We start from the raw sequence: 12024 nt of genomic DNA on the forward strand, positions 1-12024 counted from the left end.
AACTTCCATAGTGTTTTCTATAATGGCTGCACCAGTTTGCATTCCCACCAACAGTGCATGGGGATTTCCCATTCTCCACATCCTCTCCAACACTTCTTATTTATTGATTTATTGATGGTAGCCATTCTGACAGGTGTGAGGTGATATCTCATTGTGGCTTTAATTTGCATTTCTCCGATGATTAGTGGTGTTGAGCATCTTTTCATATGTCTATTGGCCATCTGTCTGTCCTCTTTGGAGATGTGCCTGTTCAAGTCCTCGGCACATTTTTTAAAACTGGACATTTCCATTTTTCAACAAAGTATATAATGTCTATCTGACAGTACAGGTAACATCCTTGCTTCTGCAAATCTAAAAAGAAAGGAACCACCTATTCCTTCAGATCTCACATGACACCTTCATGTGGTTGAGTCACCAACATGACCTCAAATTGAAATTTTTAGCCAGGCAGCACTTCCGACTTAATATCTAACTTTGACAAATGACTAAAGTCAGTGATAATAAACTGCTATAACAATACAATAAGTAGTAAGGAATAGTGAGTTTTTAAGAAGTAAATTCTATGAGCAGGCTAGTAGTATGAATCAATATCCTAGAGTTTTCCAAGGCTCAAAGGGGATAATGGTGATGAGGCTACTTCGTTAATAGTAAGCACCACACGTTTGATATTAGTATAACTTCCTGACACTTTATGGACCTTTAAAAGTTTAAAATGTTGAAAATAATTTTGACTAGGGACATGTCACAGGTATTTCCATTTTTTGCTTGTTTCGGTGTGAATAAAGTTCCTTTAATTATCTATCCTCTCAATTGTTGAAGGTCTTTAGGACTATGAAGAGAAGAAATAGAAATCAGTATGTGGAGTCAAGTTTTAGAATGTCGGTGCATTTTTAAATTTCATAAAGTTTATTTCGCTGAGCACATGTTGTTTTGTGGGTTGTACAGTGGGAGATATTAACCGAAGTAAAAGGACTCCAGCTTCTGACTTGGGCCCAAGAGGAAATGTTTTACAATGATGAATAATAACCAGAAAGGTTGGAATGCAGCATTTTCTCTCTTAACCTATCATAATAGTAGACCAAATGAAAATGGAAAAAAGTGGTAGAAAAGATTATTCTGTTTGTGTGGGGGGAGACCAGCCAGTGGGCAAAAGATAGCTTAGAAAATAGGATGTAGTAAATGCCCATGAACAGTTTTACTTCCAGAAAGACATCAAGATTTACTCCAAGAGCTAGTGTCAATATTTAGAAAATAAACAGACTTAATGTAAAAAGAAGTATCAGGGTTGATTCCTACACTGGCCACTAATGCAAATAATAATGGGGTAAAGGAAAGAAGAAAACAAGTGTTTGCTCTGTCATTACAAGCTGTACAACCTGGGAAATATAAACCAAATTTGCTAGTGGTTGATTATAGTATATTCATTATTTGCACAGTATAAGGAAGGCAGTTTTTAAAAATGTAAGAACTATCAATATTTCATTTAACTAAAGCTTGCGACAAAATATTAGGGTGAATCAAAATTTTTCAATATTTATTTATACAGTTCGTGATCAAAGTTCTTTTCTGTCAATGTTTTCTCTTTTGAGACAAAGAGTTCAAAACGAATATTTGTGGTATGGGTGATATTTTAAAAATGTCCTGAGAAATCCTATCCACTGGCATTGTGGGCTATAAAGGCAGATTGATATGGTATTTCAATGGATCTTTTGTTATGGGAAAATTTTGGTTTTCTGACTTAAAAAAAGAAAAGATATGTTATTTGAAAACTTAACATTTAATCATATTCGTAGTGCAAAATTGCTTTTGAAACAGAAAAAAAAAGATTTAAAAAGACAACTTGCTGCTTGTGTTCTGTGTTAAGAATCTATTGATCAATTTAGATTAATCTTGAAACTCTTCCATATCATGAAAAATAACTTTATTATTAAATACCGCCATATTCTGGAGGAATATTTATTGCTCTAGTGTGGTATATGTGTATATGCATGTTTATTTGTTTTGTATTTCAGATCAAACATTTGCTTTTGTATTGAGATTATATTTTATTTCGTGTTCAGGAAAGAATTAAAGAAGACTGTGTTTAACTCTTGCAGCAGTTCTCTTCTCCTCTAAATTTGGAGAATGTTTGGACAGTTTACTTATTTATTTATTTTAATAACCAGTGATCCAAACAGTCTATTACACCACACCCCCACCCCCACTCCAAAAAAAAATCTGCTTTGGTAGATAAAGGCATCTTGTTTTAAAGTGGCCACATAAGAGTCATGTTACTCAGAAGCACCTTTTAATTCAGTTTATGAGGGAAAGGTTGCGCATCTTATTGAGCTCATCATTTGTAGCTAACTGCATGCACACTCTTTAATTGTAGTTTAGATGAATTTGTTCAGTTTGTGATAGTATACAGTAGAAGTGAAAATGCAGATCTTGAAAAAAAAAGTATAAATTATTTAAATAAAACACTGCATGGGATGCTTTCTTAATGAAAGAAAAAAAACACTGAAATAATTGGATTGCAAATACTTTTTTATTATTAGAAATTTAAGAATGTGCTAGATGGAAAACATTCTTACCCTTATTTTTTGGAAGAGTATTTCTGAGAGTCTATATAAGAATGTATCTTTATTTTTGTATTGTATCAAGAGCTTTTAAAATTTTAGATAATTGTTTCTTGGAACTTAAGTTAACTTTCATATGTGTCATCATGGAAGAAAAAAATTAGTGTGCGCATATGAAATGACACCAGAAAATTATTTTCTTTTTTAAGTAGTGAAACATTGTCTTCAAAATGTATATATTAGAAGTTTTGCTAGATCTTACTTTTCCTTGGGAATTTTCTTAGAGGTTGTCAATCATGTAAAAATATTTGACTTTTGAGCCTTCACTGTTGCTCTTGTCCGAGGAAATTTTCACTAGGCCTTTCTTGGGGACTGGAGCAGGCCTTCACATGACATAATGTTTCCTCCCTAAATCCAATATCAATAAAAGCAGAAAGTTCAAGATCTATATGGAAAAAAGTGTAATAAGAAAGTGCTCTCGGCTATTGTTGAGTCTTTGAGCTATCTCTCCAAATCCCATAAATCTCATGATATCTGATCTGTTTAGTTCAGTCATGCATTTTCTGAGCATATCCGTGTGGGGCCTAAAGAAAAGGGGACACATTTCCCATAACTACACTTAATATAAACTACTGAAATAACGACAAAGGCAGCTGCCTTTTGATTGTTTTTGATGAAACAATTAATCCATTTTAGATTGGAAGAATTTGAAATACTCCTTCCTTGGAATGGTTGAATAGCTAGTATTTTGGGTCTTAAGACAAATTTGTGAAGAATGTAGCACGGCCACCCTCCCTTTTGCTGTACACAATGTGTCCCCCATCCCGTGGCATTTCTTATTGACATGTTCTTTGTGCCTTCAGACACACATTGAGGTCCTACCTTCTGTCAGGCCCTCTGGCAGTGAGGGTTACTGGTGAGCAGCACTTGCTTCCTGCGGTCAGTGTTTTCAAATTGAGATTGAGGAATCAGATGGTTGAAAACATATTATGAAAGCCCGTGTGTTGCTTTATTTCTGAGAGAAGTGCAGGCAGGACATGGAAACGATGAGACACCTGATGGTTAGTCGGGAACACCAGGTTGCCGGGAGGGCTTTCTGTAGCTGCTGCCTGAGGAGGCTCTTAGCCACTTGTCTATTAGAGTTGCTCTCAAGCAGTAATCAGCTATCAGATGTCTTAGCCTTTATTCAAGTAAATATATTCATCTTCTTGAGGGTATTTAGTTTGCAAGTATTTTCTCCTGAGTCGACTGGAAGGCTCTGCTTTTTACAGCAGTAGTGGTTCTTTACTTTGTGTGATCCACCGGTGACCTTTCCCCTGCAGAACATGTGGTGACTGTGTTTATAAACTCATGCATATTTTTTGCAGACAGCTTTTAGGAAATCACAGATTGGAAGCCTCCTTGAAACTGGTCCCTGGACCCCAGCTTCAAAACTGCAGGGCGGAGGATCGCTGGGGGATCTGGAAGTGAGTGGAACAGACACGATGTGAAGTTAGGGTATAGGGAACCACAGTGTCGGACTACGTATTCTCACATTAGGGTATAGGGAACCACAGTGTCGGACTACGTATTCTCACATTAGGGTATAGGGAACCACAGTGTCGGACTACGTATTCTCACATTAGGGTATAGGGAACCACAGTGTCGGACTACGTATTCTCACATTAGGGTATAGGGAACCACAATGTTGCACTACTTATTCTCACAAACACTCTTTTCTAAAATGTGTTTATTTTGTCTTTCTTGGTCTCTGATTAAAAATTTTTTTGTAGTACGATGAATGCAAATAGTCTTCAGGAGAAAAACAAAACTTGTGGTTTTCCATGTAGTTTAAAAATCGTTCTTTTTGACATTTTATTTTGAATTACTGGTTAGCTCTCAACCCATTTTTGACCATAGGAATCCAAGCAGAATTCCAGATAGGAAATGTTATAATTGCACTTGGGCCCTTCCCTAGTGTTGTCATCTATAACCGGTTTCCTATATTGCTTCAACTTCTGCTATCACTAGCCTCAAATCACTATGTTAAATGGAGCACAGGAGTGATAATTCATAGTTTTAAAACTTTCTCTCTAGTTTCATTTTTTAATGCAAAATAAATAGAAAATACCCCGTAGAAAGAAAAACAGAAAACTCCAAAGTGCACTTGAGAGTTACAAATATTTTGGAGCTAAATAACAAATATATATTAGATTATAATGCAAATTCTAAATCCACATTAATATAAATTGTCTTGATCCAGTATACCAATGCTAAGTAAAATATTTTAGCATGATGAAATAGGACACCTTAAGGAAAACTTTAAACGTGTGAAATATAAAGAAAGAAATTGTGCATTTTAATCTATGTGATAGCTGCCCGGGCTGGGTAGCTCAGTTGGTTAGAGCATTGTCCCGATATGCCAAGGTTGCAGGTCGGATTCCAATCAGGACACATACAAGAATCAGCAATGAATGCATAAATAAGTGGAACAACAAATTGGGGTTTCTTTCTCTCTTCCTTCCTTCCTTCCTTCCTTCCTTCCTTCCTTCCTTCCTTCCTTCCTTCCTTCCTTCCTTCCTTTCTCTTCTCTCTCTCTCTCTCTCTCTCTCTCTCTCTCTCTCTCTCTCTCTCTCTCTCTTCTTTCTTTTTCTCCTTCCTTCCTTCCTTCCTTCCTTCCTTCCTTCCTTCCTTCCTTCCTTCCTTCCTTCCTTCCTTCCTTCCTCCCTCCCTCCCTCCCTCCCTCCCTCCCTTCCTTTCTTTCTTTCTTCCTCTCCTTTCCTCTTGCTCTCTCAAATCAATTAAAAAATTTGTATTAGATTGAAAATTCCAACATGTCTATTTTTTTCTATTGATCATATCAAATTTTAAAGATCGATAAGACTAAACAGGCTATCAAGTTTACACATAAATGAATTGGCTTAGTCACTCACGACTACTTGTTTTCAAAGAAATATTTGGTTTTCTCCTGAAGCGATTCTTGGCATATTGAGAACCACCTAACTCTTCTGAAGCTATTAGTTTGGAAAAAATGACAAATAAGAAATGAACTTATGTGCGCCAGAAAAGTTTTGTCTCCTCTTAAGAATTGTCTGGCCTTGTGCCTTTTCGTCTCCCCAGAAATAATGTTTTTGCTTCTGTGAAGTATTGTATCCTTGGACTGCTGATCTCTGTTTGATATAATCCATCAAGACATGAATCGTATTGCACGTGAAAAGTCATTACAAGAAAATAAAAATCTAAAACACATTTGAGTTTTATTTTACTATACTACTTTTATTATATAAATGTAGTACTGACAAACTGTGTTTTGTTTGGTTGAATGCCTCAGCTTTCAAGTCAACCAGCTGATTCAGAAGAAAGGAAAAGTTTATTCTTGCAGGAAAAAAAATACTAATAATATAGATGATGATAATTATTTGTACTAATGGGAGCTTGTTAAAAATGTAGGGTTTGAGGCCTCTCTCCAGACCAGCTAAATCAGAGCTTGCATTTTAACCAAGTCCACTGTGATTCCTATGCAAACTGATGCTAGAGAAGCATTAGTGTCTCTAGCTGCGCCCCCCGCCAGCACTAAGGAAGCAAGCCAGGCTGAGAGTCACTGCCAGTCAGTGCCCACCACAATTTGTATAATAAATACATGTGATGGAAGATTTAAATAATTACCAAATTTGGATTTACTTTAAAGTAGGGTGAAATCTTGAAGAAGAAAAAAGACAATGCAAAATTTATTTTTATGAAAACTAACAAGCCTTTTAAATAATAACAAAATATTTTATTTAGGCAGGCCGCTATTTCCTGGGATGTCTGGCTTTAGGGGAAGTGGAGCATCAGAGGTTTCTGTTGCCTGTGAGTGAAACTGATTAGAATCTGGATTCAATTTTAGGTATCAAGAGCAGCCGCTTAGCCAGGGCTATAAACTGTTTTACAGACTTTTCATTACTTTGTTTCTATGATGGTAAAGGATAGCAAACATCTCTTTACTTCAACAGGCTGCCATTCCATTGACATGAGAGCAGGAGAGAGGGGTTAACGAGAGAATTCTAATTCTAATAAAAATGTTTCTGTATGTTGCACTGATAAACTACATTGAACTAATTTTTATTTTCTTCCTTTCTGGATTTGCACATAAACCTAATCCCTTATCACATATCAGTATTTTTATGAGGGAACTAAACTGGGTAAATAATTTTATATGTTAAACCTTTGATCAAAGCCTAACGCATTGTATAACTTTCAGGATTAAAGTTTAAATTTCACAAAATAACTAATTTTATTACCTAGCATTTTATAGCTAAAATTCATAAGTATTACAGTCTGAATCCAGTAAAGGACAGTGATTTGAAAAGCATGGATTTTTTCACTTCCTAAATTTTTCATGTGTTGCCTTACTTTTGGTTTTGCAGAAGAAAAATCTAAAGCAAAATTTTAAAAAGAAAAATTTGTAAACTTATATCAAAAAACAAGTATCCTAGAACTTTCAAGGCATTTGTCCATATTTTACTATCTCATGATTAATTTATTATTTCTCTTAAGTTTGTGGTTTCCTAAAGTTATTATATGTTGATTTCTGATAGTGCTTAGTGATTGGTTAATTTTGGACTCAAATCAATAAGGAGGCTTATGCTGATCTTTTAATGAGCCTTGTTTGCATTGATTTTGCTTTTAAATATTTTACACTTTAATTGAACTTTTCTTTTTTTTTTTTAGCTGTGTTTTGGGGTGATATTGCCTTAGATGATGAAGACTTAAATATCTTTCAAATTGATAGAACAATTGACCTTACCCAGAACCCCTTTGGAAAACTTGGACATACCACAGGTACGGTTGTATCGGTTTCAATTTGCATTAATTTAGAAGAGAATATACTGTTTAAATGCTATAATGTCTCTCTGAACAACTTTGATTTCCTGGACACAAATGAGCCTATTTAGAAATTAAAGATTTGCTCGCAGTTTTTATTTCATTAGTTAATTTATTTAACCAACAGGTTGTGGTCTTTAAGTGCTTTGGAGATATTAACTCTTTGAATCCTCCCAAGAACCCCAAGAGGGTAGATACTAAAGTAATTGTGATTTACAAATGTGGAGATTGAGGTTTAGAAGGTTATATAGTTTGCTTATTGTCACACAGCCAAGAAGTGTCTGAGTCAGGACCAAAATTCAATTCCGAGGAAGGCCAAATTTCACTCTTGAGCATTATATTCAGTTGCCTCCCATTTCCAGTTGCAAATATTGAGTTGCAAAATGTAAAGTATTCATAGAGTAATTATACACAGACTTAGTTAGATTCATCTATCTTTTAATATAATTTTTATGAAAACCTGGAAGACAATTTTAATTATAGTTGTTTGACATGCTTGAATTGTGCCTATATGAGACTTGTAATATTTAAAAGGTTGTTTGAGTTCTCATTTTAAAATATTTTTATTAAAATTTGAAAATTGTTTATATTATCTTGATATGATTTTTATTCTGTATTATATTTTGGAGAACATTTGCAACTTTAAAAATTCTTTTTGTAGCTATAACTAAAAAATTCACTCAATGTAGTGCTTTTTGATCTCATTGAATCTCCCCTCAAACCCAGTACTATTTTTATTTTCTTCTGTTCTATGGAAAATAAAATACATACTTTATTTGTGGTATGCAGCAGACAAAAACTTGGCTTAAGACTTTTTACTGTGAATTAATATCTCTGTCCAATTTGATTTTTTTTGCACTTTTTGATTATGCCAAATTTGGAAAAGTTGATAGGATAGTGTAAGAGGTACCACCACAATGGTATTCCCACTTAAAGATTCAATAATTGTTACATTTATCATATTTGATCTGTGTGTATGTGCATGTATACATGCATCAGCATGCATAAAACATTTTGAAATTAATTGCAAACTACATAGCATTTTTATATTAAGTAGATTAGCATTCACTTCTTGAAAATAAAGATATTATTGTATATAATCAAAATACCACTATCACATATAAGAAATTTATATCATAACACAACTTACAGATTTATTTAAAATGATAATACATAGTACTTTAAGAATTGTATGCTCTAAGCTTTGTTATGTGTAGGTTCTGAAACATATCCCAAACATAGGAGGAACACTACATTGCAGTGTGCTCACATATAGTACATTCCTGTAGGACACTTGTATTGACAACTCTCCAGTTGCTATCTCACACTTAACCGGGCCACAGAGACAATGGATTTGGACAAGAGAGCAGTGAAACAACTCAGCAAATCCTTGATTTATCATGTTACATTTCATTTCTTACATAAATTTTTGTTAGCTTCAACTTTGGTCAGGTCATTTCTTTAACCCATTGTCTCTCTTCATACTGGGAGCATTCATTTTCTGTGATTTAAAAAATGGTAATACTATTTAATTTTGTCATTTCATTTATAGTTAAGCTCTGAAATAGTAATAGTTGGGAAAAAATTATCATTATTTTAGGTAAATAGCATAAAACAGGTTATACTCTCAATCATAAAAACAACATAGTCTAAATGAATATGTGAAAGGTACGTGTTTGAAAGTAATTTGCATTATTCCGTTACATTTCAATGTAAAAATATTCTGTTTTATTTTTTACTTTATCTTTTTCCTTTCTTTTTAGTTTTTGTTGAATTGATTCTATTTCTTATTTCCTAATTTCAAAATATATGGTCATTCCCATAAATATTTATTTAGTTTGAATATTTTCATTTTGTCTTTGGAATATGTGAGAAATAACCACCTATTTCATTCATTTTCTTTTTTTTCTATTCCAGTGAACTATCTAGATAGAATTTTATTTCCATGCCTATAAAAATTATTCAAAAATCCTAAATATAAAAACATTATTCACTTTGATAGCCTTGAAACATTTTATTTGTCAAGTCTAAAATTACTCTAATCCTAATTACCTTAATACTAAGACATTTATTTCTTACAATCTGTTTCAGTCCTATAGAATATGAAACATAATTGTTACATAATGGTCACTTTAAACATATAGATGCCATCCTTTAAAAATGTTTCTTGTAACTGTTTAGGAATGAACATGTTTAAGTATTATCTCATCTCTCTAAAATGTTCAATGAAAAAAATTTTAAACATTTTTCTCAAGGGGCACAGCAAAAATGTGACCATGTAATGCAGATAATTAAACAGAATCTTAGACTGTGAACAGGCACTCTAACATGTTTACCTTATAAGGACCTAATTGATTTTTGATAAGGTGCTTATATGGTAATAATTTTTATTATTTTGTTAATAGCTTCAATATAGGTCATTAAGTTACAGTGTTAATTTCAAAGGGAGAAAAACAGATATTGAGAGGCAAGAGTTCAAAGTCAAGATTGCTGTTTTTATGAACTTCTGGTCCTCTTTCACTGTTTTAGCCCAAAGAGACTCATGAGTTCGTGGTATGAGTTTGTTTGCACTTGTTCTGATATCATTCGTGATCATATTGGTTGTTTGCTCAATGATACCTCTTTGTAATTTGTCTATTAAAAATTCAAGAAGGGAAACTAGGTGGTAAAGTTGAGAGAGCATTTTTATTAAAACCCTAGAATAAGAGGACTTGATTTTCATAAAATAATCTGTTTTCTCACTTCTGACAGGAATCTACCTATTCTAGTCTTTGTTGTTAAAATTGCAAGAAAACATATTTCCTTTTTTTGACCCTTGCTTCTGCCTTTTAAGTTATAAAATTACTTACATCTATTTTTGTAAATTTGATCATAATTTGGGAACAAAATTCACTCTCTCCGTTTTCTCTACTGTTTTTATTTCCATTTGCTGATTTGGCGTCTGCAAATGTTCAGTTTGCATTGGGGAAATAGCTAGAATGCAGGCAACAGGGCAGAACAACTTGCTGTCATCCCATGTGATGTCATTGCCACAGCGAAGAAAAATGTTTCAAATTACCAATAGATGACTCAGTTTCCGTGATGTCCAAATAAAGTCATGGAGAGTGCTCTCTGGACCTCCCCTCACAGCCTTAGTTTTAGTTACCAAAATCTGCTAATGTATAATTGTTCTCCTCGTCTAAGATTTATGGACATTCATGCCTTTAACTTTCTAAGACCACATTAAAAAAAGATGTCACAAGAGACATTAGTGTAGCCTATTACTATTGTTTATTTACAAGAGCTTCAAAATACAGTGTTTGATCTAACAATTTTATTTTTATTTTTAAGGTGGATATGGAGACCATGGTATGTCAAAGAAACGAGGGGCCCTCTACCAACTTATAGACAGGATAAGAAGAATTGGCTCTGGTATATCAATGTTTAAAGTTGCAGACGCTTGACTTGATGTACAGTAAATATTATACTCATAGCAGTTCAGTTTGCCATTATGATGCAAAGTATGTGAAGGATATATGCTAAGAAAGAGTCCCTTATTTTTATTGTTAGTTGATATTTGATGTAAGTCCTTTAGAACTTAATGGGGGACAATTGCAATGTTTTGTTAACTTATTTTCAGCTTCTCCTTATTTAAAAACGCATTAGGTATTTATATTATTGTTAATATGTATTTCTAGTAAATGGAGTATCACACCACGGTGTTTTATTAACCATGGAACTACATCAGTTTTAATCAAATGAAAAATATCCTGGCTGCTTGAAATAAAATTCACTTAAATTGACAAACGTTTATTAGCTTTAAAGAGTAGCTGAATTTTTTTTGACCCTTCCAAAAACACATTTAGAAAAACTGCCCCCTGGATTCATAATTAGTTAATATTTATAGTATTGAATTTATGAGCCCCTATTTGTAGATTTGAGTTGGGTTGTTTTTTTTTTTTTCAAAGAATGTTCAAATTTCATATTCTAACCCAGCCGTGGGCAAACTACGGCCCGCGGGCCGGATCCAGCCCATTTGAAATGAATAAAACAAACAAACAAAAAAAAGACTGTACCCTTTTATGTAATGATGTTTACTTTGAATTTATATTAGTTCACACAAACACTCCATCCATGCTTTTGTTCCGGCCCTCCGGTCCAGTTTAAGAACCCATTGTGGCCCTCGAGTCAAAAAGTTTGCCTACCCCTGTTCTAACCCCTTAAATTGATGGTTTAATTTTTCCAAGCAAAGATGATTTGCTCCTGGGTATTAAAGAGACATGCTGTACACCTGAAACTAAAACAAAATAATATTGAATGTAAACTATAATTGGAAAATAAAATTTAAAAAAATACATTAGGGACGTGGCATAGGGCATATAGTCAATATTTATTGTGTCTGAAGTGTCTACTGGCCATAGGATATTTGTGTTGGCAGTGATAGATGAATAAGAAAAAATAATTCTGCAAATTTAGTAGCAAACATTTATGAAAGGCCATCAAGACACATTAACGACTACAGATTTGAAAGATGCTCCAGGATCGACTGCATTTTATGTTGACCTATTCACTGTGCATCGGTGTTGCTGTGTACCTGGGTATGAGTCCACGGGAAACTGGGATGGAGCTAGCCATTGTCCCAGGA

The 12024-nt window shown here is 33.8% G+C and overlaps 1 protein-coding gene across 3 annotated transcripts in view; it reads left to right on the top strand.

Moving 5' to 3' along the window:
• TLL1 (tolloid like 1) overlaps positions 1–12024 on the top strand; it is a 170855-nt gene that overhangs the window by 67947 nt on the left and 90884 nt on the right. For all 3 annotated transcript variants that reach the window (XM_059697778.1, XM_059697779.1, XM_059697780.1), the window contains 2 exons: positions 7248–7358; positions 10731–10811. In XM_059697778.1, the coding sequence (XP_059553761.1) occupies positions 7248–7358; positions 10731–10811 (192 nt within the window). The remainder of the gene's footprint in view (positions 1–7247; positions 7359–10730; positions 10812–12024) is intronic.

This window comes from Myotis daubentonii, chromosome 5, assembly GCF_963259705.1.
Source record: "Myotis daubentonii chromosome 5, mMyoDau2.1, whole genome shotgun sequence".
NCBI classification, from domain to species: Eukaryota; Metazoa; Chordata; class Mammalia; order Chiroptera; family Vespertilionidae; genus Myotis; species Myotis daubentonii.